The 27,536-nt window shown below is 45.8% G+C and overlaps 1 protein-coding gene across 5 annotated transcripts in view; it reads right to left on the reverse strand.

The window, feature by feature from the left end:
* The window catches only part of IRF2 (interferon regulatory factor 2), a 43,197-nt gene extending 17,255 nt beyond the window's left edge, over positions 1–25,942 (reverse strand). Inside the window, exons 1-5 of one of the 5 annotated variants that reach the window (XM_027814156.2) lie at positions 25,724–25,942; positions 7,816–7,952; positions 6,788–6,895; positions 1,366–1,465; positions 583–759 (exon numbers count right to left, since the gene is read on the reverse strand). In XM_027814156.2, the coding sequence (XP_027669957.1) occupies positions 583–759; positions 1,366–1,465; positions 6,788–6,895; positions 7,816–7,821 (391 nt within the window). In that variant the 5' untranslated portion in view covers positions 7,822–7,952; positions 25,724–25,942. Of the gene's footprint in view, positions 1–582; positions 760–1,365; positions 1,466–6,787; positions 6,896–6,990; positions 7,479–7,815; positions 7,953–24,712; positions 24,986–25,581; positions 25,702–25,723 lie in introns of those variants that run through there. The other 4 variants (XM_005445359.4, XM_027814157.2, XM_027814158.2 and 1 more) reach the window with 4 other exon arrangements.
* Positions 25,943–27,536: the final 1,594 nt, after the last annotated feature.

The raw sequence follows: 27,536 nt of genomic DNA on the forward strand, positions 1-27,536 counted from the left end.
GGGAGACCTATCTCTAAACCTGGGGATGCAAACATAGTTTCCCATTTCACCATTATCATGTTGTGGGGGCTTTCTTTTCATGGCCTAGTGTAGCTACGTAACTAACAAAGTGGTTTCACGGTTTCATGTTCTGTGCAGAAAGTGTACTGCTCCCACTCAGCAAAACAAATCGTCTGTTTATTTCTACCCTTGCTTGAAAAAAGATACCAAAACATTTGCCACTGGATTCTGAATGAGCTCTACTGAGTTAAGCACACTGATCCCTAGTATCCCCCTAATCATCTTCCTTGACTGATGGAGGCCTGGGACTAGCATCCGAACACAACTCCACTGGCTTCAACACAACTCTTACACACATCATCAGCTTGGGGGTATCACATCTCAACGATCCTCTCTCCAAGTGGTTTGTTCCCTGAACTGAACGTAGCCCATTTTTCATCCAGCTGTTCGTAAGTTCTGGGGAACATCTGGATAAAAAAATCCAGCTTCACAGCAGCAGCAGAATTGGCATATTTTGCAGACTCCCAAAATAATAACGATGCCCCCAACACCATTTTCATGCTGACAAGCTCTCCCCTCTACCTTTTTTGGAAGGTCTTTCAGATAACGGCAGCATCCGGTACACCCTGAAGGCATTGTTTCCTTTTTTTATACTTTTGTCCTTCACTTCTTCTATGTCAGGCAGGGAGTTCATAGCACAACGGAAGTTTGCCTTCCATGTCTTTGGATCGGGTTTATCTACTCCTGACTGGTATTTTCCTAAGCAAGAAAAGAAAGTTAGGCACACATGACATGCAACTGAAAACCTAAGGCGAATTAATAACAGCGCAGGTTAACTTCAAGGTATCAGCCTTCGGTTCTCAAGAAAAGCATTCAAACAATAGCTGAGGCTGCAAGAGTGCTGTGATCTCATTCCCATCCACATTTCTAGAACACGATGAACAGTTTCTGCTCAAGAAAGACCCAGGGCACTGCAGATCAGATGTGACTCCACAACCATGTGGAAAAGCTTGCACAGCGTTTACCTCTATTGTGTCTGGCTCAAATCCACAGAAAGGCATAGAAAGCCTAAGGCCCAAGTCTAAAAAATGCTGTGTGCTCTACTCTTGACAATTCTGAACCCAATCTTGTTAATGTTTAAATCAATCAGGTTTTACCGTGCTCCTCAATGCAAATCAGTTACGGCACTTCAATAAAGCTGGAGAGTATCGCTGGCCTTGAGAAAAGCACTTAGCCTCCCACAAGGCTACAAGCTTAAATTCACCCTCTCTGTTAGTAAAAGCAAAGACAGGAAAGAAGGAAAATGTTAACTTTAAAAGGGAAAACGATGTGAAAATCTGTCCTGCAGAAAGAGAGTTCCAATACCTGTGTGAATTGCCCAGTTTCTAAATAAGGGAGCATCTTTTTCAACATCCCACCCGTGTCTTGCGGCATGCATCCAGGGAATCTGAAAAATCTTCTTCTCCTGGAAGGGAAAACAAACAGGAAATGCCAACACTGATTGACTTGAGGGATCTTCTGATGGCTTTAAGTCACTCATTTCAAAGCACAGTTCCAGCATCTGCAAGTGTTTTGCTTCCTTCTAACCCAGTGCCACTGTCACTGAACTCAATAGGAAAATATCTACTGGTGGTCCCGAAAGCAGAATACAGCCCTAAGTGTATGAAATACTCAGAAGCCCCTCCATGGATGATAAGCCTGGCAGCTTTTCAAGCTGACACATGGATAAAACATGCACAGCTACCCATTTCTAAACATTCAAATGAAGGCTAATTTTGGCAGCACAGACACTTTTTATGATTAGAAAAATTAGATATGAAACTAAACAGCCATAGGAACAGAGCAAATTCAAGGGATTTAGAATTCAGCCAGTAAAATACTAGCATGGTGAAGGAAAGGTCTCTCTCATTTATATGCCAAGCAAACAGACATATGAATCTATCAACTGTAGACAACTCTCCAGCAGGGATAAAAAAATACAAGACACCCATGTGAAGGGGTGGCACTGAAAATAACTGAACCTATTTTAGTTCAGAAACTTTAGGCCAAAGGGAAGTGCATTTAAAGCAATCCAGACAAAGGCGCTTTTATAATTATTTTTTTTTTGGCACACAACATGTAGTTAAACCAGGGCATGCCTTATGTGGTGGAAGTATAAACTGATTTCCAAAGGAATCAGAAAAACTCATGGAAGGTGGTATACTGGTAACTCTTAAAGATGATAGCTTTGGGATACAGCTCCAGCTCTGGGAGCCCAATGGCTTTCAGAGCTTGAACAGCATGTTTCCTACACTCCTTCCACAAGCACTCAGCACGCAGGATACTGGGCCAGATGGATGCTGGGTCAGATGTGCTTTTATAATTTTTTTTTTTTTACGGGAACGAATTCCTGTGTGCTGACCTATAGGGTTGCTTCAGGACCCTTTCTGCAAAGCCATACAGAAGGAGTTTGCTTCACATCACTTGTTTTTTTTCTCCCCTGTTGGGGAGAATACATCTTATCTGGCTTCATATGCAGACATCTTGCGCTATAAAACCTGCCACTACAGGTTTAAATCCGCTTCTCAGTCTGTGAAGAGAAAAGCACTTCCAGGGCAAAATGCACCCTCTCTCTGAGGTGGCCACTTGAGCTACACCAACTGAATTGCACCCTAAAAGAGCCTATTTCTCTCCACTGACTACAAACAACTCCAGACAGGCAGCTCTCATTTAAACAACTACATTGTAGATGTCTGTGGTCGGGTGAGATGAATCCTTTGCCCTTTCCCCTTTCTCCAACAACCACTTTTCTTCCTTGTGTGTCTGGTTAATATTTCACTAATGTCAAGGTTAGGTTTATTTCCCTTCCTTTCCATGTGATCTTTTCTTTTTTTGAGCCTGTGTTTTGTATTGTCCTTCAGCTCGTTTGTTGTCTTTTCTCATGTACAGTCACATGTTCAGAACTGCATTCTTCCCTTCTTGCTTGCCTTCATCTTTTCTTCAGTTTGGTGAAAGCACAGACTCAACACATTCCTCATTCCCCTTCAAGCCCTCACACTCTCACTTCTTCCTCTAAATCTATTCCCATCACTTCCCTCACGTGCCTTTTGCCTCCTTACTCTTCCCCGTCTATACAGCTCTTCTCTTTCCCCAAGCAGAATTGGTCTAAAGAAAGCCTCAGCCCCACCATCCTGTGGTCCACAGCACTACTGCATTCATCAGAGCTAGAGTAAGCTTCCTTGCCTTTACTCTCCCCTCGACTGTAATGAGCACAGAAAAAACACTTCCATAGAAAACCACTTCCATCGACAAGAACTTTAAGAATTGACCAGATGAAAAAGTCTTCTCATGCTTTGTGATGGGGAGAGGTTTGTACAATGCTACGGAGATTATACCATGGATTTCATATTCTGTATGAAAATTCAAGAAGTTCCTTAGGAACTAGCAGACCGAACAAGACTCACAGCATAGCATCCTGTCATCATCAACTGTATTCACTGCTTCAAAAGAAGGTGCCAGGACACTCTCAACAGCAGTTCAAGTGTTCATTACAGTGTTTCTGTTCATTTCAGAAAGTTCTTCCCAATCCCAGATGTCTTAAAGTACATGGACTTAGAGCAAATCATAATATAAATATCAAAATCATAGAATTCATGTGTATTATAATTTCATACACCTATATGGAAACTACAGACTTTCTCACCAACTATCACGTTGGTGTAATTTCTATATAGGTATACAAAATTATCTCCTCTTCTCTGAAATCCCGCAAGACTGCTGACTGCAGAAATACCATCTGGTTGTGTGTTCTGCTCTAGTTTACCTGCTTTCTATTTAAACACTAATTTTTTTTCACACGCTATCAAACATTTACCGATATCCTTCTTCAGTTGATGCTTCCTAATAATGACCTTAATTGGCAAAGGCTCATGTGTTTCTATTAAGAAAATAGTCTCACCTGAAGTGAAAAGCACAACCCACAAAAACTCTTGCAGCGTAACAGGAATTCCTGCAAACTCCAGTGGGTACATCAAAAGGGAGAAAGCGTCACATTCTTAGAAATAGGCAGGAAGAGGAAAATAGTATCAAACGCTGCAGCCCTTGCATATCAAAATGCTCCAAGCAGGTGAATGAGCATGAGATCACATACTAGCCTGAAAGTCATAGGACAAATTTTAAATAGTGGCAACCATCTGGAGGGTAATACTCCAAGCATCCATCAAAGCAGCAAACTGCCTCTCAACTCCTGTTACAGCTACTCTGAATGTTTCCACTCTAATTTCCTTTTCCAGATCCATGAGGGACACTGACCTCTCATTATCCCCCTCCTCACACCACCTCTGTCCTCTACTGAACTAATTTTCTCCACACCTCCCAGTTTTGTCTCTCTGGGAAGGTAAAGAAATTCCCTTCCTCCTTCATGCCACTCAGCAGGATAACATTTTCACCAGGGAGGTACACAAGTATTTATTGTTTAGGTCCTATAGAGAGGGGTCTGTTCTGGAGGGGAACACAAAACAGGAGATACAAAGTGATCAACTGACAGTAGGGAAAGCGATTAAGTAAATCAGCTGTACCTGATTTGTCATTTTTAACCAAGAGAGGCTTAATTCCTTCCTCAGTCTGGAAAAATTTCCCAAGAAGAGACAGCCAATGACAAACCCAGAATGGTAATTGTTTCTTTAGTATTTGAATTTTATTTCCTTAAAAGCTGTGCACACACACAAGTGCTGTTCTCTTGCTAATCTTCCCCACCTTCTTTTCTGTACTGTAAACTGTCCTTTGCCAAACTCTGGCTAAAACATATAAATCCCAAAATCCTACAGCCTCTAGAGTTGATTCTGTGGGTACAGAACAGGCTGTGATACACATGACACTGTACCATTGATTCCATGCATGGCTTTGTTTATGGTCAGGATTTACAGTAAAAATAGAAATATTTTTGGTTTAATGATTCATTGTTGGGATGAATGTTTAAAAATGTTTAAACAGAAATGCTCAGAAGTGCAATTAACTTGTTGAGCACAATAAAGGCAACTCAGAACAATGCCAAATCGGAGGGTAGAACTGGGGAATCGGTTTAATAAACCTCCAGGCAGGCCACTTAGCCCAGTATCCTCTTTCTGATAGGAGCCACGGCTTTGGTTTGTTTTTTTTTTAAAAAAATACATTTCAACATACTGTATTTGTGAGACAGGTCTTGGTCAATATAGAATATGCTAAGGACAAAATCTCCCACTGACACTTGCATGCAAACAGTTTATGCCAGAAGCACAAAGCAGAAACTGCTGCAACAACACAATCAGGGCTGCAAACATGAAACACCACGACATGCCTTGCAAACCGCCTTTACAGGCTGGTCAGCTCAACTTTAGCACCATGGCAGCATTTTCACACTGCAGAGCAAAGGAGGCAAGTACATTCCTGGGGTGTACTGAAAAAGGTTATATGAACATCACCTAGAGATGACATTATATTTAAGAGTGATCTGCTCAAATCTGAAATACTGTGCGCCCTACGAAGGGCAGAGGTATTATTTCGGGATTGGGCAGGAATGCCCAGCAACCGACAGCAGAGATGGACTGTTCAGCAGGAGAGACCCCACACCGAAGTAGAGATACTCAAGAAGAAGAATCCATAGGGACCTGAACAGGGAGACTCAAATTCCAAAGACAACAGTAAAAACTGGTCTCTTCCTCCTCGTCATCTGTGACCCCATTATGCAAGAACAAGGACCTACTCAAATTCACAGGGCAGCTAACTAGGGAATGGATAAAGCAATATTTATTTACCCAGCCACAGCATGTGAGAGTCACTGATGCAGGAAGTTCCTGAGAAACAAAATTTGTAGCTGAAATTTAAAGGGCTCCTGATCATTTTATAGTCACGTGTATTTCTAGCTTTGAAAGCCGAAATAAAAATTCGTAATCTCAACTGCCACTCTTCAGCTCTGAAAATGAACACCTGAGCACCACAACTACTACTACAGAGAGGACAGTAGACTAACCAGGTTAGTGTCTTAACCAGAGTGGCAGATCTTATGTTTCTACTCCAGATTTTGTGCATTTCTACCCATTTTGATAATGAAGCAGCCTCTGCAGCCAAAACTGCTTCATGCTTCTCAGTGTGGTGAGTTACTCTCCTGCATAACACAGAATGCACACAATACTTCCAGGGTTTATTACTGTTCAAATTCTCCAATATGCTCTGTGGTTTTATTGAGCCATTGAATAAAAATACACATTGGGCACCAATATTTTGGAGCCTACGCTTGTGATCTCAAAATGTCTAAATGCTCTCAGTAAGAGCTCAGCACCAGGAGTATTAGGTTTGCATCTGGCAGGGGAAAGGTTACCCAGTTTTCTCCCAGGTTGAGAAGTATCAGAGAAGTCACACAAGTCTGAAACAGAAGATTGTTGCTTCAACTCAGAGCCTAATATAGAATATAGCCTTCCACCTCAGGAGAGCATTTTGCTCACATCCCTCCAAGGCTACCTGGTGAGCAATCTGTTCCCAGATTAAAAACAAAAACCTAGCTGAGTCTCCATAAATGCTCGCTCCAACAACAAAGACTTGGAAAACGCTTTCAAAGGAGCCACAAATCCAGCAGGCCAAAGCAGGGTGCCTCAGATCTGGCAGGGGAGGCTGGAGGAACAGGTTCAGCAGGAAGCATACAGCTTTGCCCTTCCTCCCCATGTCACCCCTTTGAAAACCAGGAATGAGCCGATTTACCTATCCAAACCTCAGGCACTGCTATACAGTCCCTGTTCAGCACACAAACACATGCACTCACATGCACCCCCCTTACCTTATTCAGCCATTTCAGCCCCGGTATCCTGTTGGAGTTGATCTGATCTTCCAGCCAGGGGCGCATCCGCATCCTTTCGACAGGCATTGTCACCCACCCGGGAAGGAGCTGCAGGGAACAAGGGACAAAGTTACTTGTTTTCCAGGCAGAACTCCCAGGCAGCAACCCTGTCTCTGCGCAGTACAGACTTATTACACACTTACTGAACAATTATAAATATTATAGTGACTTTGGATCTGTGCAGGAGCCTCCCTGAAGAGCACCTGAGACAATAAAGCCTTCTCTGTGGCAGAAAACACTCTTCTGGGACACCTGGATTAGGAAAACCTTCCCCTGAAGAAGACACATCATATTGGCATAAGTTTGTCTGCTGATACAGGCGGGATACCAGAGGCCGCAAAGAAAAACAATTACACTCTTTTTGGCCCACGTACCTGCATTTGCAGAAGACCTTTTTTTGCCAAGAAAAAAAAATGTAACCAAAAAAATTCACATGCAGGAGGCATCAATCACTGTACTAGCTAAAATGACGCACCTGCTAACGAGAGTGCTTTCAAATGGCTGTTTCTGTCCCATACACTTGACTAAAATTATGAAAAATACGTTTCACATCACAGCAATTTATCAGACCACTTTGGTTTGACCCCCTCCCTCCAGCTTTCTCTGCCCAACGCAGTCACTGGTTTTTTAGCTGCTATTTCACATTTCGATACTACTTAGCTAGAAAGTGAGTGCCTTCCCCTCAGCTGCACCACACCACATTATATTATTCAGTTAAGACTCAAACTGACTTCTTTTCTTCTCTCTCTCTCACCCCCACACACGTGACCCTGATGCCACTTCCCTGTTTTGAGCTGTAAATTATTGACATGAGTCCAAAGTCTTGAACCTGAGGCAGAAAATTTTAAAAACATTAATTGATCTTAGGCACCGCTCTCAAAATGCCAACCGGCACTAGATGCAGATTAAAGCACCACATCAAACTCCTGCTAAGCAGCCTGCAACCCATCATCTCCATGTTCAAGTACTTGCATTTAGGCTGCTTCTTCTCCTCCGCTCCCCCTCTGCACCGGGCTCAGCTCCTTCCTCTCCCCTTTGTTCTTCACATCTGTGTTCTCTGCATCATTCTTAAATTCTCTGCTCCGCTATTCTTGCCACCTTTGATCTTCAAAAAAAAAAAAAGAAAAAAGAAAAAAATGAGTAGGCCACATATTTGAAAGCACGAAGCAATGCCACAAATGTAAATGGATTTGTTCTTGCTTCCTATGGGAGTACAGGCATCGGACAGACTAACAATTAGGCAGTACCAAGCCCACACCCAGCACAAGAGGAAGAAAAACGTTCAAAGTTTCCTCTCATTGCTCTGAGGACATGCATTTCCTGAAACTAATAAGGAATTAAAACCTGAGTGCAACAATAAGGCTCTTTGATGTGTCCAGGGAATGTACCAGCAGCCGTGCTCACACTAATCTCTTTGCAAACATATTGGCATTTGATTTACTACTGTGTGGAGCTGGTCACTTGTGCTTCAGCCGCAGCGTTTTCCAGTAACTACAAATTTCTAAAATAGCTCAGAAAATGGTTGCAACTGCTCAGCTCCCTTTCAGGTTCAGGTCAGACACGAAAAAACAGCCAACCTCAGAACCCGACAGCGGCCAAGCCCTTGTGCAAATCCGCCCTCTGTGCAAGAGGGAAGCTGTTTTCTGGGCAAGAGCGATGCGGGTGCAGCTTTTTTGGCCCCCAGGATGGTGGCAAGCAGCCAGCCATGCCGCTGCAGCCCCCACCGCTTAGCACCAATGATCCTCCTCCAGGCTGCAGAGTGTGTACAGGAGAGCTATACTGTCTTCTGCTGCTAAACATTGGGTCAAAGCTGAAAAATGCAAATGGCAAAGTACTAAAACCATGAGCAAAATTTTTAGGTGTCTGTCAAGGAAGAAACAAGCAGATGCAATGATCATCTGAGACGCATTTCTTTGTAAGATATCTTTAAGTATGCATGCACTTTGAGACAATTCCTGGAAACACTGTGCATCATCTTCAGCGTTCAATGAGCGCTCCCATTTAGCAGTGGGACTTGTCTTCTGAGTAATGAGCCCCTAAGACAAATCTGAATGAACAAATTAGAACGCAGAAAAGTCATCTTGAAGGCAGCGGCAACAAATCCCACTTGGGACAGGCAACACGGAAGAAACAGAAGCTGCCTTTGTGCAGAAGCAAAGCATTTCAGGAGACGAGAAAGCTGCCAACATTGCTACTGCAAGGAAGCTGGTCTTGCCCAAAATGGCACAGTCGAACCAGTCGTCTCTTCCTCCCACGTCCCCAGGGGCTTCCCCAGCTGCTCCCCTGCAGATGCTGTGATGCTCATCTCCTTTTCTGCACCCTGGGACTCCTCTAGGATTAGCACCTGCAGCTGTCAGCACACACCGTCACATCTGTCACCCACTCCAAGGCAAATTAATCCAAGGTAATCAGAAAAGAGGTTTGGCTTGCGAGAAGGGAGGAACGGCTCCCCAGATCTGTTTATCTGAAAGTAAAACCAAACCCAGCTAAAAAAGAATGTGTAATGATGTCCAGCTGGAGGGAACGGTGAACATCTTCTGGAGGAATGTCTTTCACAGGGGGACAGAAGCACAGCGTGCTTCTGCTCATCAAAACACACCCCGTGCTCCTCTTAGAGCACATGCCGCCAAACATGAAGCCCAATGTCTTCAGAAGACAACCCCAGACCTGTCTGCCTCAGGACAGCACTGACCATAGCAGTGCTAAAATGTGGTGGCCTTTTTGGCAGCTGCACGTCAGCAGCATCCTTGCGATGAAAATACCAAGTCACCTCTACTGAGTAATTGCCTATGGGAAATGACGGTGCCACATCTCCCCTCCAGAGCTCTCAAATGCGTGATCTATTTGTACAGAAAGAAACAACTTCAGCAGTGCCTTAAAAGTAGCCTCCGTCTGTCCCTAAGCAGGGTTAAGGGGTGCACTCTCTTACCGGGCGAATGTGAAGTACATCTATCAACGAGCAGAGGAACAACCACCTTCTGCCATTAAGAGTCATTCAAGTTTGGAAAGACCTTTGAAATTATCCGAAAGAGGCAACAAAGGCATGTAGAGCTTCCGGGGCCATCACCCAACATCAAGCCAGCTTCACCCTCCATCAGAATACATTAATGATAAAACAAACCTGCAAAGCCAGAAACTAAGGTGAGCCATACAAAACAGCTGGCATGCCAAGTTCCTTCACTCCAGCCTCTCTCCAGTGTTTACCCAGCAGAAAGGAAAAAGCAGAAACAGTCGATCCTTTTGAGGAGAACAGAACATCAACATTTATAATCTGAAGCAGGCTGTAAAACCGGGAGCACCTATGCACCTATCTCTTATTCCTGGTCAATGCTAACATTGCGCCTCCCCTGCACATTTACACACGTAGAAGAAGCTATGTGCTGTTATCTGTATTTTTTGTATCAGGACAAGTGGATTTCTACCAGTATTTTCAGAACCCGCCAGCTTCACCACCACTGTGAGCTCCTGAGCCGTGGGTACCCACCCACCAGCCTAAGCAAACCTCTCCAAAGCCCCTTACCTTTGCCAGCCTGAACCTTCACGCTTGGGTTAACCAGGAGAAAAATGGCTTAACGCCTGCCATCGGTCACTTGGCACCATCTTCCCCCACCTTGGAGGGACCCTGGAGAAGGCCAAGGGAGAGGAGTGGGGGTAGCTGGGGCTGCAGGGGGAGGGAGCAGCTCCAACTCCACCAGTGGCAAAGGAGCACCTCACACTCCAACACTCCATCACCCTTCGATCCCATCCCAATTTTGTTGCACGGTAACACGCCTCTTTGTATGGGCAGATTTGTGAACAAGACCAGGAACTTTGCAGGTTTACAAGCAACATCTCTTTCTGTAAGGCCTTTTTTGTCTGTTTGAACCCAGACCATGGCTCTCATCCTGCTCAAAGACTCGTGTGACAGTGCAACCAAGACAGGATTGGCACTCCAGCATGGAAGTGGGAAAGGAGCATCTGGGGAGGACAGGGGGGAACCTCTTAATCCAAAACTGCTAATGAAGCCCTCATGCTTTTAGACCACAGCTTCAAACTTGGGACAGTACTGACCCCCAGCATCTCTTTGGGGGAAGCATGGGAAAAAGCTTAAAACTCCCAGAGCCCCACACTGGAGTCAAATTTTCTGGCATTATGTTGAAAATAATTCCTGTTTGTTTTTTCTACTGGTTTATCACTGTCCCATGGTGGGGGAAGGGAAGACAAATCGCCAAGAAACACAGTCGACTGCTAATGCAGATGGGACCTAAGAAAGCATTTTTCTGCCCAACAAGAAAAGAGGAGCCCATTTAGACATGGAAGTAGGGCTACCTGCCAGGAATTTATTTTATGAGCACTTGCCATTCTTAACAAGACAGCCAATCTCCAATTAAAAAAAAAAAAGAAAAAATTTTAACCACACCTCCTACAAATGTCTTAAGGGTGGCAGCCCCATGAATATCGTTTCCCTTTTTTTGCTCCATTTTTATCACCTGCCTCCCTCTTAAAGGGCACTGTAGTCAGAGGTAGTTGCCTTTTCAGTGGTGGGAGCTTAAATGTTATCAACAGACATTAAAACATCAATAGAATTATTCCCAAAGCAGCGCTGAGCCTGAGAGACACTAACCCCAACTCAGCAGGACCTTCCTGGAGGGGGAGGCTACGGGGGGCTGCGAGGAGCCGAGCCCCGTGCAAGGAGCATGGCCCGCATATGGAGGGATTATTTTGACCTTCTTCCAAGCTTTATTCGCTGTACTATTCCTGCTGGTCCTGCAGTCAGTTCAGCCTCTTTTTTTGGCAACCAGATACCCCAAAACCACGGTGGAAGCTACCCCCCAACCAGCTAGGCACGGAGGAAGAGTGAGGCAGAGGGCAGACGGCTGGGGGGTCTGCTGGAGCCGGGACCTGGCCAGGAACAGGGAGACCGCGAGGAGGCTACAGTAACACCGCTCCTGCTACCACACGTGCAATTCAAAGTGAGCTTTCCACAAGGAAACCATACCAGCAGCCTGGAGGGAAGCATGCGAGCCGGCTTCCCAAGACAGACGCGGCTGAAAGACGAGTCATGACGGCGTAAGACAAGGAAGCACGGGCATAGCAACGTCCTTAAGAGTCACACAAAGCGCACTGAGCAGGTAGCCGCCACCGCAGCGTACTTAAGACGTAATAAACCATACTGAATTTCAACTCTACACTTCTTCACAGATGTATTTTTCTATGATTCTTTACGCAAGACCCTTCAGAAGGAAACTCACAGCACTCATTTCTAAAGAGGTATTAGAAAAGCAGTAGTTACTTTCAAGAGCTGTCCGTCTTTAAAGAGACATTAGAAAAGACGTGATGGCTGTAATCCATATATACATACAAATATTTCCACTGCATGAAGTTCAGTAAAGAGCTTGCATTCCTCCCTATTCTCCACTAAAACATTCTAGTAAGTCTGACTTACGGTTTCTCCCTGACAGAGGTAACACTCCTGCCATACAGAAAGTTTTACCTTTGAGAATGAAGAGCCCTTCACTAGAATTACGGCAGCTGTAGACAGAAAGTGAAAGCAATGGCACGGCAGGCATTAAATCTGAGCAGTACAAGATGTTCTCTTCCCTTCAGTTTCACTCCCTCTGACAGGGTCTGGATAACTGAAAAGGCACAAAGGTTATCCCAAAAACACGCGGTACTCTATGCCCATTGATATTTTTTAAAAAAATATATGGAAGTAAAAAAAAAATCTGAAAAAGCAAATCTTTTCCCATCAAAAAGTAGCCAGTTAAAAGATTTGCCAGCCTATGGAAATACCAGTAATCGTTGTGAGAAGGTAAGGTGGGATAAGATACTTGGAGGTGCATTTGCGAAGGAAGCCACAGCCTTTCCCCAGAGCTGTGAAAAAACATGTTTCCCCAAGGACACGTGCAGAACATTGCATGGTCTCTATTTCTCTTTTCTCCGCAAATACAGAACTGACAAATTTTTTTTTAAAAAAAGTCATCTTGTACTTGTGCTTTGCTGATAGAACTTTTTTAAGTATTCCCTTTGTTTGCTAATGCTGCTGCAGTTCAGAAATGCATCAGTCACCCTGTGTGACCAAACACATATGCTGAAATGAGACCATACGCTAATTTTAGGATTCAGAGAACTGGGTTCTGTATTTGTCCCTGATCCGAGACTGCTCCAGGATACAAGGAAACATGATCTTTTTTTTTAAGGAACAGTATTTGGAGCAAAATTCTGTCCCTTGGTCACAGCTCGCACTCTGCCTTCATATAGGATTTTGCATATAGGACCACCTTTTTCAACTATTCCACTGTGGATGCCCCTTTCAAAGGTTGAACTGTACATACTCCGAGCAAAGCCCTGCTCGGAAGTCAAACTCGTCAAGAGGGATAGAGACTTTCCCTGGGTAAGGAAACCTGTTGGCCTCGCCTGCTCAGAAATACTTCAGAAATGCGAGATTGACCGCTAAACGCTGACAAACTGAACTGCACTTTACTCAGCTGCTCTGATTTTGGACACCTGAAAACCCCGCAGCCCGCAGGGAGACAGACCTCTGCCTGGTGTGCTTCCCATCCACTAGAAGGAGAATCTCACCACTGATGCTGCAGAAGCACAATTCACATGCCTTCTTCCTGATAATCCCAAATCATGCAAATAACTTGTATCTTTTTTGGAACCAACGGCAAAACATGTAATTAAAGTAGAATTAGTAAACGAGGAAAAGCGGGCATTGCCGTTTTCAGAGGTGCAAGTGTTAAGAGTTCAAAATAAAACCCTGAGGCTCTTGTCTCTGAAAACAGATAGGAAGCAAGGCAACACATAAAATCCTGTAAGAGACTTTCTGGATTTACATACAGTTAGACAGCAAAACCCACCCTCTCTGGTCTTTTAATTGCATGTAATGGTGCCTCTTTTGTTCCCTAAGAATACTCTGTCAGTGATGCTCTGTTGAACAGGGAGGGATGGGGGAAACGTTGCAACTCTGCTGGCGCATTTGCTTATCACTAAGCATCTCTTGCCTTGCACTCCCTTCAAGCATACCCCACGGCTGGCTGCTGCGCAGATCCAGCTCCTGTGCTGGCTATAACACTTGCTCCACGCTGCAGCAATGGTAGTATTTTTCCTGCTCATTCCTAACACTTTGGTGGCAGCAACAAAGGCACCATGAGCACGCTATATCCTTCCTGTCCATCACCAAGAAAAATAATTCACCGCGGGCTGGAAAGGTGGTATCTTATTTGCTCAGGTGCCTGCAGGAAGGAGCAAACTCCATCAAAACAGGATGGAAAGCCAAGAATTGGAGAGCAGGCAAGGCAGGAGGGCACAGGTCCTGGGCGAACTAGTGTAAGGAATGGCCTGGTCATTAGGAAGAACCTGTACAGGCAATCAAGAAGCAATAATTCAGCTGCTTCCCCAGGTTCCTAAACCAAACACAGCACAATGGCTCGTAAGGGGAAAGCTTGGTGGGGTGGTGAAACACCTGGGAACCGAGGCTGCTGTGTGACAGATTCAAGCTAGCAACAGCTACCCAACTTCCCAAGCTCTGGAGGGGCCAGGCCGTGCCCACTTTGGGCTGCAGGGAGCTGAAGGCAGATGGAGGAGGAGGGAAGCACTCAGCATGCCCTCCTCTCATCCTGCTGTACCTGAGAAAGATACACGAAGGCAGAAGGCAGCAAAGCCCTTGCACTCTACGGGGACAGGGGGTGAAGAACACCAACCAACTCGACAGTCCCTCCAAGAAAAATAAAACCCCAAACAAAACAAAGGCAGCGAATACCTCAAACATATTGAAATAGCATTACAGACTGCATGACAAACATGCCCAGGAAAACGTACAATGGGAACTCATACTGTATATAGCATGTTTCATCACCCCTATAGCATTTCTGTTCCACCCAAAGGGTGTTAACATGCCCTGGCTGGGATTCAGACATTACACATCAAAACAGACTCTTTCCTTTGGTTTCCATGCAAAGCTTATTCTCCCTCAGCAGCAAAGACATGAGTTGTTACTTTGCAGTGATCTCAGGCATCATTAAAAGTAGCCTTGGATTCACAGACTAGAACTGCACTGAAGAAAAGCCATCTGATTTTAATACACCAGAACCAGAAGGCTGTTTTTTTGCTTCTGGACTTGGCTGTAGTGAAACAACACTTCAACCTCTCAATACCTACAATAAAATTTCCCTTGCACTGGCGCCTGCATTGAATATTATCATGACACTTGAACAACACAATGTCTGTGGCTGAGCCCATTCACTTCTCTGGCATCGCAGTGACTTACATCAGCTGGGAACTTGGCCCAGGCTTCTAACAAATAGACTGTTAAAGATCATCTCCGCAGAATCCTTGCCACGATGATCATCTGTACGCACATCAATGTCTGCAAGTCTGGTGACAATACAAAATGATTGTTTTACTTTCAGCTTTAAAGGAATACTTTGTTCCTGGGCGTTTCTTTTCATTTGTTTCCCAGGTCTTGCCTGGAGTGAAGATGAAGATGCCAGATTCTGGTGGCATCACCAAAACAACGGATCTATGCAGGTGATAGTTAAAAGCATGTGATTACAGAAAACTCTCCCCCTACCACTTCCTCCAGGAGTCTCAAAAGCAGCCATACATTTTACCTGATTTATTTGCTTCTTAAGCTTTTTGTTACATCTGATAATTGATCAAGATTTCTCTTCAGTATCTATTTTTCCCCCCCAGAAGCTGCTCAGAAGAGAGGTGGTGACTGCTCAGTAGTGGAGCTGTACTTCACTCAGACCAGTTTGGGAAGGGCTTGTTTACAACAAGAAAATTGCTGGCATGGTTGTCACGGCATAATTAATTCCTTGCATTGGGGAGCAGTTATCCCCCAATAAATCAATTTTATTCTGGAATTAAGTGCTCACATACAAATCCAGTCCTGCATACCCACATGTAATAGCTGCTGCCGCTTAGCTGTGTCAGTCAGCATCCATGGAAGTCAAACCCTGCGCGTTCTTGAAAGCTGGCAGGAAAACTCAGCATTCGACACCTGATTCATAAAGAATTTTCCAGCCTGGTGAAAATTAGAAGGCTATTAAGGCTCAAACAATTATCAAGACTCACTTGTTTTATCACACTGTTGCAACTCACCAGGATTTTTATGTTTCCCCGTGGCCGTTAGACTAACACACTCTTACAAGCTCTGCGACTAAATGTACAGGAGACATCCCTAAAACTTTTAACAAGCACAACATGTTTCCTACACATGTCCCTCTGAAAGCAATGGAAAATCACACATGCAAGTATCTGCAAGATCAGAATCTTAAGCTGTAAAAATACTTTTTAAAGCCTGGGCAGACTTCATCTCCATGTCCTGTCTAGCATTCTTCTGCCTAAACACAGGGTCAGTGCTTTATAGGGTGCTATATATAAGAAAAGCAGCCATCATAAACCAAAAGTCCTTAATCTCAATGTTCCCACACTGGTGGCTTGCAAGGCTCAGGCAGGATTGCAGATAAGACAGTGACATTTTAGAGGCACTCAAGAGAGGCAGAAAAATTATTCCAGACAGCTAACACTGAGAAACGTGTTCGAGGAAGAGTTTACACATTCACCGGCCGTGACCTGCACCTGATGTAATCCACCTTGCTCGGACTGGGCTTGTTTCTCACAGCTGCCTTTGTTTGTATAACATACTGTTCTGCAACACACAGCAAAAAGTATTTGCACACTACACTAAAGTGTGATTTAATATTTGCTTAAACCTTTCATTTTATTGTCTGGGCAAGGGAAGTTTCTACCACTGAAGTTAATAGCTAACCCACACCTACACTTCTGCTACCCAAACTTCTAATCGCTAGTGCAAGCACCCAGAACCAAGGGCGAAAGACAAGAACTACCTCTGCTTAACCTCACCGCGAGCACCAGAACCAGCCCTTTCAAGAAAGGAGTTTCTCCTTCCCTTGCAAGAGAAGGCATTAAAGAAAGAAAAGTATATGCTATTTCAGATCTGTAAAAAACGCTCTCCTGCTTACTTAAGGTGCTTTCTTTACAGACAGACCACAGCAGGCACAGACTTGGGGGCTGGGATCCTCTGAATCATCCACACTGTGAACTGGAAACATGTCTGTCACATGCACTTATTTACGGTTACAAAAATAGCACCATGAAAGAAGCAGATGTGTTGAGCACAAAAAATAAATTGAATTAGTTATTACAGAGATACTGCTTGATACTGGAGAACTTAAGAGAGAAATGTCTTTCCTTTGTACATATACTTGAAAGGCTTGCACTTAAAAGAGTGCGAAAAATTAAAAGCTTAATACTGACACATGTTGAAACGGTATGATGTAATTCTCCTTTTGATAAAAATGCTACTCCTTCCACTGCCACAGGACACACAGGAACTTCTTAATGCATTTTCATGTTGAGATATGAATAGTTAATAGGATCGGTTACAAAATGTGCTCTTAATTTAAAGTTTTTGTGTTGACCACAGACCAACAGCAACGAGACAGCCTGAATTTCTGATCTGCAGCAGCTATTTCTATCTTGGAACTTTCCTAAAATACTACTGAGCTACAGTGAGACCACTGAACTCATCTTCATTTCTCATCTAAGCTGGCTAAATATTATTAAACTGAACAAAGCTAGTCTTCATCAGCTTCCCTCATCAATCTCAAAGCTCCAGTACGGTTTCGGCATCCAAAGAATTTAGGTTTTATACGCTCGAATGCAATGTGTGCCAATGTGTGAGAATTGGACCTCTGGAATTAAAGTCTTTCATTTCAGAGTAGTACAGCTTCAGCGGAGCAGCAATTGTCCAAGCTTCTCCCCAGCACCCAACCTTTTTGCTGATACAGCCCAGGAGCATGCATCTCTACGTATGAGAAGGATACTCATTTGAGATTCCACGGCCACCTTTTTTTGTTTGGCCATCTTTTGACTAATTCACCAGCTAATTCTCAAGGTCAAAAAGGACCTTCTAGCTGTTGACTGATCTGTGGAAATGGAGTGAAACCATTTGCAGTCATTTCACGCCATCAGCAAAGCTGGTATCAGGTAACATCTTTGGGTTACTGTTGATCTGACCCAGATCTAAGCAGACAGTCCCAAAGGGAGGGAACAAGAACCAAGCCCACCACACATTTTATACCTGATCCTATTAACGTAAATCTCAACGTGAATAGAATCCAGCGCACCTACCAGCTGAATGGCTCCCTTTCATCATACTGGATGTCATCACCTCCATTGTACTTTCTGTATGCTCTTGCCACAGCATTTCAAAACGTCAACTTCCTGCACAGCGGGGCCGTCACCCGGACCGCTGGTGGGAGAAGTGGTGCCCGGACAAACCAGAGAGAACAACTCCTACTCCCTACCATGCAATCTACCAAAGGAGTGCTGCCATGCAGAAGAGAAATTTACCGACAGATGAAATAAATAAAATTGAACTAATTTTTCAAGTTGAGCTCTCATGCTTCTTTGCTCTGTGTTTATTCTTTCTTTTGCCAACTGGGAAATGAAAAGCAATGGAGTCGGTTTCACTTTTGTTTATATTTGGTTTCAATTCTATCCTCAAGTTTTGCTTTCATCTTTTTTCATGTAACACTGTTGGGACTTCAGATCCTGCAGGAAAGCTTTCAGTAATTTCAAAACATTAGTCTCCTACCCCACCTTTTTTCCTACTGTGGAATTATTTTTGTTTTAGATAAAACTTTTTAAGATGCTGTCACAATTTTGGAATGTGTTTGCGGGTGAGGGTGTTTGATTTTGATCTTACAGATTTATATGCCACATCCAATTAAATTCAGTAGTTCAGTATTTTCCACTGGCTTCATCTCTCAGCTGCATATAAAGCACATTTACACAATTCACCAAAACACCTTAATTCAGCCAATACACAAAATGCACAAAAGTCCGTATCATGCACCACATCCACGTTGCATATATGCATGAAAAGCACATAAAGACCTAAACTTACTGCTATCTTAATTTATTAAAGAATTAAGGCACTATCTTGCTTAGATAAAGGTGTAAGAGGTTTGCCTGTAATGCTGTCAAGCAATGTCCAGTATCCATAGGAATATTACAGATATTCCTATAATATACGACGGTCTGTGCACTCATCAAGCCCTTCAAGTCACATATATCCCTCCATACACATCAAAAAAGCAGAACTTAAGCACACTTCAGAGTTTTTAAAACAAAACCTGTAAGCAAGCCTTCCTTCTTTTGTGCTGTATCAATATTAATCATGTAAGTCTTTAAAAAGTACTTAGAATCATTTTATAGCAAAAAGGAAATGGTTTGACAACGTCCACTGTCACATGCAATTCAAACTAAAGGACAAATTTAAATACTTTTGGCTTATACCACACCTTACCACAATTCCTAACACCAGATATGCTGGGAGCTACAAACCAAGCCTGTAAAGGTCAGCTGAAAAGCTATTAAGACTGTAACCTGCACTACGCTTTAAGGGCCAAGAACATGGAAATTATTACCTACAAGCTCATCGTGAGAGCTAGCAACCTATAGAGCAAAAACTGAATGTTAAAATATTTTAAAGTTAGAATTTAGCTCTGTACCTTGGGTGAAACAACATGCCACATGCAGGTGGATTTGTTCCTGGATGCCTGTCCAAGCTGTAACAGGATAAAATGTTTGCCTTGTACAGTGGTCACACTGCTCTACGTTTGTTGCCATCTTCCCCCAAGAAAAGGGGTCAGAAGATTTCCAATGTACACAAAGCCAGGCTTGCAAGTATACTACACATTAAGAAAGCTTTACTGCTTACCACTTCTTTCTTTTCTCTGTAGCTTATTCAAAAAACCTAATTTTTCATCAACTTCCAAGAAATTGAAAACATGTCCAGCACTAGATGGAAGAGCAAGTTTTACAAACGTTTTACAGTCTATCAATAAGAAACGTGTGCTGTACAATGTTATTTAAGCTACATACAAACCATCTGATTTTACACTTTTTATATATGTAGGTATGTATGTGTGCATAAATGTATGTGTGTAGATATACATGCAGACATTAAACTCTTAACTATTAGCATGTATTCCCTTCCGCTAACTGTTAATTGCTGATTCCAGTTTTCCTTACTATTTTAATCCTAACACAAGAGTTCACACATCGTCAATACAAGGAAGAACCTTCATACAGTTCCAACAAAACTTCTGAGAAAAAAAACAAGGGGAAATTATTTGATTACACTGAACGATTTTTTCCATAATGTTATTCATACATGAGGAATATGCAACTTAATAAATCTGTTTCTCTCATTCACTGTACCCAGAATTTTTTTGGCTTGCTTATTTGTTGTGCTTTTGTGCTTGTGGTCTCCAAGGACAAACGAGAAAATGTTTTATGCTAATCAAAGCTTATAGCACCATAAACTGTAATAAAACTTCAGTAAACACTACCTTATGGTTTATGCCCTCATTATCACAATCATCACAGGCCTTTGAAGAATCGAGTTTCAAAAGGGCAATCTTTACAAAAGAGTCACAGAGATAAGTAAGAGTAACACGTGATTAGTTTTGCTTCTTTACCTTACAAATGGACCATAACTTTCAATATAAGATCCACAAAATATAAACAGATTCTAATCCTGCAAACATCAGAGACATTTTGCTGGGGTACCACTCCTATGCAATCTTAAAGGCATACAGGCTCCAGTTAACCTGACTGTAACTTGTGTCAGGTTAACAAGCACAGATTCAACAGGCACATCACAGAAACATTTTTTTTTTTGCTGAAGTTTCATAAGATCTTATACCACAAGATTCACACAACAAAGGGCAATGCACGGGTCTCGCTTCTCTATGTTATCTGCAAATGGACCATAGCTTACACTTCTCAGTGGAGGTGTCTATTTGCAGTTTTCTGCAATAATACTTGATCGACATCTGCAGTAGCTCTTTGTTGGCAGTCAGTGCCCAAAATTTGATACTGAACTGTTCTGACTGCTAAGTTGTACAGCAAGTTTCTCTCCCACAGACCGCCTAATCACTCGTGAACCCATGTAAACTCCTGACATACATGCAGTTGCCCTGAGCACAACTGGTGTACTGCAGGACATGAATTTTGTTGTTTTAAAGCTTCCTCCCAATTGTTTCATTTGGGTGGTGTTTATCTTATCTGTACTATTATCTATTCACTTTCTTCACTACACTAATGATTTGAAGAACATCCCCACATTCTCTGCAGTCACTTCTTTTCCAAGCTACTTAACTCTTTCACAAAAGCCCTTTTGTATCCTTGATCCATCTTTGATGCCATTCTCTGTAGCTCGTCAACTTTCACTACATCCTTTTTGATATGGGGGACAAAAATTGTTAACACTGTTCAGGAGAGGGGAGCAACGTGGGTTTACAGTACCGTGACAGTGGGTTTTATTTTTTTACTTCTTCCCAAGAATTCCTAACCTGCCCTCTTCTTCCTTAGCCACTTCTGGGCACAAAGCTTATCTTTTCACAGGATTATCTGTGTTATACCATCTTTTCCTGAGTAAAAAGTCAATTTAAACTTCATCCTTGTGTACAGAAATTAAGATTGTGTTCCCTTCCATGTGCATTACACTTACACCGGTCTGTACTGAATTTCATTTGCAAACTTACACTTGTACATTCAATATAAGATACTTCTGCAGTCTTTGTGGTTCAGCCTTTGGGATTTTCATGCTTCAAATGAGTTAATACAACCAGCAAACTCGTCACATCACCACTAATCCTTCCTCCATCCGTTGAACACCATAGACACAGACACCGGCCAGACTGCAGGGGAACAACTGACAATCTCTTTCCATTGAGCAAACTGACCACAACCATACAACATGGAGCAACCCGATCCCACTTTGAAACTGGCCATGCTTTGTTGAGGACTTTATCAACCAGACATCCAACAACAGCTCAGCAATGCCTTTAGACAACTCCAGAAGACTCATGAAACTCCTCAACAAAGTTCAGGTCTAGTCTGTCAATGTATCCCATTTATACTCGTGTTCACTGGTCCCATTCACCAGTCCCTGGCAAACAAAAATGACCACCTTGGAGTTACCAGTCTCCTCAGAAACCTTGAAAAATTGACAGCTCATTTGTCACCTTCTATTCCTGGAGCACCAAGGCAGGCCTACACAACAAGTTACATGCAACCAGCAATGTATCAGCAATTTCATATTTTAAGTTCCTTCAAAACACTTCAACAAGTACCACCTCCTGCCATCTATCATCCTTCTCAGTGGTTCATTCTGATACCCTCTCCTACAGACACTTCAGCTTGGGTGAAACCCTCGAATACGCTCACTCCTTAAAAAAAAAAAAAAGAAAAAAAAAAAAAAAAAAAGCCTCCTGCAAGAGAATCTCTTCCTCAGTGAAGCAAGGCTGAAAGAACTTGTTTCGCTCTTCTGCTGTGACTTTATCTTCCTTGGGCACTCCTCCTTCAAGGCATGCATGGATCACTTATCAGCAGGCTTCCTGCTTTTCATGCATTTCAAAGACGATTTACTAATTGTTTTCTTGCCTTTAGCAACTTGTTCCATGACTCTTTTTGGCCTACCTTATTGTGTTCAATACAATTTTATGTTCTTTGCCACCTTCCCCATTTGTTGACAAAGTTTTACCTTTTGCAAGACGTCTTTTTACTTCTACTGAGCTCCTTTACTTTCCTCGTCAGCCTGCTCGGCTTTTTTGGTATTTCTGACAGATGCCATGCAATCGCTCTGAGCCTTTACTACAGTGTCTTTGAAGAATTACATGCCACCTGCAAGTATTCTACACTTTTGGCTGCCTCTCACCATTCTATTCATTCCCCCACCCCACCCCCAATGAAGATTTTCTTTAGAAAATTAAACACTGCTGCAACAACCCTTGGCTTTACTGCTCCTGAAGCAACATTGAGTCAAAGTACATTATGGTCACTGTCACATCATAGCTGGCTGGCATTTTTAATGTAAAATTCTGAACTTAATTCTTCCTGGCCAGGATCTTATCCAGAGTTGCTACCCACAGAGTACCCACCCTTACAAGCTACACCCAGGAAGTAGGGGGTTTTGGCACCTAAAATGTTAGTACCCTGGCGAATTTCACATTGGAGCATGACAAAATACACATGGGAGCAACTGAAGCCTCCAATTATCATAGTATTTCCTACTTCTGTACCTTCGCTACTCTCCCGTAATGTATGAGAGTTGTTTCCAACATCTTGGTTGGACAGACAGATGGTCATGTAGCCCTAATCTCTGCTCTTCCTACACAGACCTAGAGCATCAATTCATGACAGCCCATGCTACTTCCTAAAACAGTTATTACCTCTAACAAAAAGCATCCCGCTTCATGCATGCGCTAGCCACTCTGTCCTCTCTCTTGTCATCTGTAGTCTGTCTTCATAATACCTGAGCTTGCATAAAGTATTACATCATGGAAATGTTTTAAAACCATGGGGATGATGCTCCTCTTCCAAGAAAGGATGTGTCCTGTGAAACTTTTCTTCACCTGTCAACTTTTCCCCACCATTTGTTTTTTAAACTTATACTAATATATACGTATTATATATAAATAAATACATGTTTTAATTTAAGGCACACATAGCCTGGCTGCAAATACATTTACACAAAGCCCATTCTTCTAATGTAGACTCTTTCTATTAAAAAATATTTCCATTTCCTCTTGACTCTTGGCGCCTTTTTTCTGCATCATTTTCTCAACTGTGCATTAAGACTCTTCCTCTCTCTAACACCACCGGGCCCCACATATCAAAGCCCACCACACAATGGAGACTGGGGTCTTTACCCCCCCTTCCCAACAGTCCGTACGTTACTTCCCATACCTCTCTAAGCTACCCCTTTCCATGCAGCATGGCCTGCGATGAACAGCTCTTCTCAAAAGACTGGCATCTTTTGAAATCTGTCACTTTTCTAGCCAGCACGTAACTGGGAGGCACTGCAGAGGTATGTGTCAAATAAAGGCTAGGACTGTAAGCCTCAGCGGGCTAACCCCAACATCAGCAGACTTGACACCTCGCCATGCCTGTACCTAGCTGAAGAAAGAGCTGCAGCGTAGCACGTGACCGTGATAAAGCCACACCGTGTCAAAGGACTCGGCACTCTCAGACCTTCCACCACCTTTTACCAGTGAAGAGGAACGCGGCCACCCAAGGGGCACGTGAAATAACTCCCCCATGGGACTTTACCAGCAGGGGCCAGAGAAAAAGGACACTGATGTCTCCGAAGGGGCTGGTGGCATGGAAAGACTGCAATTCAGATGGAAGCCATCTGCCTCGCAGATCAGTTCTGCTACTTTTATGTCACCGTTTCCATATCAGGATGAATCTAAACGTTGCGGCTCCACTCTACTCTCTTTTTATGGTACTAACGCTGCCATTCTGCAAAGGCTGTTATATGCAAACCCATTAAGACTTAAAATAAAACAAACGCAAAATTAAACACGCCGTATTTCACCTCCAGAAACTGAGGCTGTAGTTTACAACCACTCCTACGTTCAAGAGACTGCTGTCCGCAAGACCTTAGCGCAGCGAGCCGAGCTGTAAATTATGCCCGAACACTAACCAGGAGCAAAGTTCCGTGCTCCGAGATTCCTTTATCTGAGCTCGGTGTCTAAATAAATAAGCCTCCAACACGGCCGTCTGGGAGCTGACAGTAATCGTAATGGGAATTAAAAGCCCGAAATGCTGCTGGGAACCTGGGCTAAGGGATGCAATTCCTCCAGCACTTGCAACTTTGACCCCAGACGTTGCCAGCCGCTTGGAGTTTACCCTCGGCACCACGCACAGCCAGAACCCCCGTTCATAAATCCCGCCGGGGGCAGGCACGCCGGGCCCGGCCCTCGCTGGCTGGCGGGGGCTGCACAGCGCTGCGCCAGGCGGTGAAGGCCACGACGTGGCAGCGCTGCCCGTACCCACCGGAGAGAGAGGCCCTTCCTGCGGCTGGCGGAGGCCAAAGCGTGCAAATGGCGCACTCGCTAGCGCTGGGTTCACCGAGACCGTACGGGGGAGGGACGGGGCGGGGGGACCAGGGCAGGAACGCTTGCTCGCTCGAGGTGTGTTTGCTGTAAGCCCTGGAGGCGGGAAGGCCCGCAGCCCCCCGGCGGCCTGCCCCGGGCGGCCCCGCGCAGCGCTTCCTCCTTCCGCCGGGCCCACGGGACCCACCCGCGGCGGCCCCGCCAGGCCCCGCTCCGCTCGCGGCGCCAGCCCCCGCTCCCTCCGCCCCGCCGCCGCCGGCCCCTCGCAGGGGCACGGCCGCCCCGCCGCCAGCCGAGGCCCCGAGCCCGCCGAAGCCGGGGACAGGGGCAGGCCGCGGCGAGCGAGGCGCGCCAGCACCGCCCCGCCGCTTGTGTAACGGACCGTCCGCCGGGCGGGGGGCGGCGCCTCAGCCAGGCCCCGCCCGCCCCCCCCCCGCCCCGCGGGGCCCGTGCTCCCCCCCCCCCCACCGCGACCCCCGCCCGCCGCCCCTCTGCCCGCGCCACCGCCGCGCCCCCCCGCCTTTCCTTACCGGAGCTACCGGCTGCCGCCAGGCCCGCAACAAGTGCGGGTGCTCCCCCACCCCCCGCCCCCGCCGCCCCGCTCCCCGGCCCGGGCCGTGCCGCGCCCTGGCCCTCCAAACCCAACGCCCCCACCTTTGTCCGAGCGCCGGAGCCCCCCGCCCGGGGGGCAGTGGGTACCTCCCCCCGCATCTCCACCGCAACCCTCCGCCCCCCTCCCCCCCCCCCCCCCCCCCCCTCCCCAACCACAACGGCGGGATCGGGGCTCGGCCCCGGCCGCTGCAGCCCGACCTTTTGTTTTTAAAGCGATGCGCATCTCCCCGGGAGCCCCGCCGCCCCGCACGGCCGAACAGCGGCAACGCGCGCGCGTGTGTGTGTGTGTGCAAAATTATAAATAAATAAATAAATAAATCGAAAGCGATTTAAAAATTACCTCGCCGGCCCGTTTTCGCGGCCCTTATATAATTCCTCAAGGTTACCGCCGTTGCCAGGGGACGCGAAATGGAAATGAAAACAGGCGCTGAATAATCGCGGGAGCAAAACTAAAAGTTCACTGCCTCCGCCCGGGCGGAGAAAGGCCAGATCGAAAGCAAAACAAGGAGAGGAAGCGGCGAGGCCGCCGGCGCTTGGAAATCCCCCCGCCTCTCCGCCGGGCCGGGCCGGCCGCGCAGGCGGCGGGGGCAGGGCTGCGGCGGCGGGCGCGGAAGCGCGCTGCGCCCGTCATCGGCACGGCACGGCACGGCACGGCACGGCACGGCACGGCACGGCACGGCTCGGCACGGCACGGCGCATCACACCGCGCTGCCCCCCGGCCCCGCCATCCCCGTCACCCCCCTTCCTCCCCGACCCCCCGCGCTGCCGGCGGGGAGCCGCTGCCTCCTTTCGCTGGGGGGTGGGGGGTTGGGTGCCAAAGGCACCGGGCTGCTGCAGGACCTTTACACTTAATTTGTAATTCAAGGGCTGACTGGCCGCGTGGAAATCTTTACGTTTTATTTATTCATCGCTTGATTTGTGGCTGAAATAGCTCCCACGCCCGGCCCCTAAATAAGATGAGGGGGCAGGGGGCTGGGCCGAGAGCTGGAGCCTGCAGCCCCGGGGCTGCCGTGGGCGGCCAGGGGTCGGGGCACCGGCCTGGGAGGCACAAGCCCACGGCCCAACGCAGGGCTTCCCGGAGACCTGGGGCATCCCTGCGCCTCAGCCCCACCAGACCCACTGCATGGCTCCCTGCAGCTCTCCCCCCTCCGCTGCGGTGGGAGCGGGGGGCTTGAGCTGGTACACATACACGTGCTGGGGCTGTCAGCAATGTCACCCTACTGCAAGAGGGACAATTTCAGACCAGGTCCTTTGAACCCAGCGAGTCTCACGCCACTGGGTTACTTCACGAGAGAGCTCTTGGACTTCAACAGGCTCTGCAAAATCCCGTTGGTCGTGAAGTCTGTGTAGAGACCAAGGGTATTGTGCAGAATTTAGATAATCCTGATGCAAAATACGATTCCCTGAGGAGAGGTTCTGGTACGTCATTCCCAGTCCTACCCACAGATAATGAAGGAAAGGCCACAAGCACCGGGGGAGATAGGAAACGTAGTCATTACGAAAGCTTATATCTGGAAAGAGAGAGAGGTGTACACCTCTCCCACGTGCACAGATATCCATATGTATGCTGTATGGAGGTGCACACACACTCAGGTAAGCGAGCGGTGCAGCTGCGTGATGCACAGCCATCAGCAGAGGCAGGAATGCTGGGACACCAGGGGTTGGGGGGGGCGGGGGGGCACAGGGGGTGCTTAAGGATCAGCCTGCTGTCCAGTGGGAGGGCAAACAGAGAGGGAGACATTCCCCAGGTGCCAGGTGCTGCAGGGACCCCTCACAGTGGCAGCCCTGGACATGCAGAAGACACCGAGCAAGAGGTGGGGTGGGGAGTCAGGCCTTGTGGGTGACAAATCCTCCTGGTTTGGAAAGTGCTGTCCTTGCACTGAGGGGAACCTAATCACAGCACAATTTAGGTTGGAAGGGACCCATGCATGCTGGGAATCCACCACCTCCCAAAAAATACTGGGGCCTAGCAGGTGGCTGTGGTCCATGTGCACCAAAGAAGTAGGAAAGGGCAAGGGAGAGCTTTTGGAAGCAAGATGTAGGGTACCAGACAGGACAGTAAAATCAAGCATCTCCTCCAAAGCTTCTCCAGAAACACTGACAGTAAGATGAGAGGTCCACATCCATGGGGAGGGACACAGGTTCCTCTGGAG

Source organism: Falco cherrug, chromosome 1, assembly GCF_023634085.1.
Source record: "Falco cherrug isolate bFalChe1 chromosome 1, bFalChe1.pri, whole genome shotgun sequence".
NCBI lineage: Eukaryota > Metazoa > Chordata > Aves > Falconiformes > Falconidae > Falco > Falco cherrug.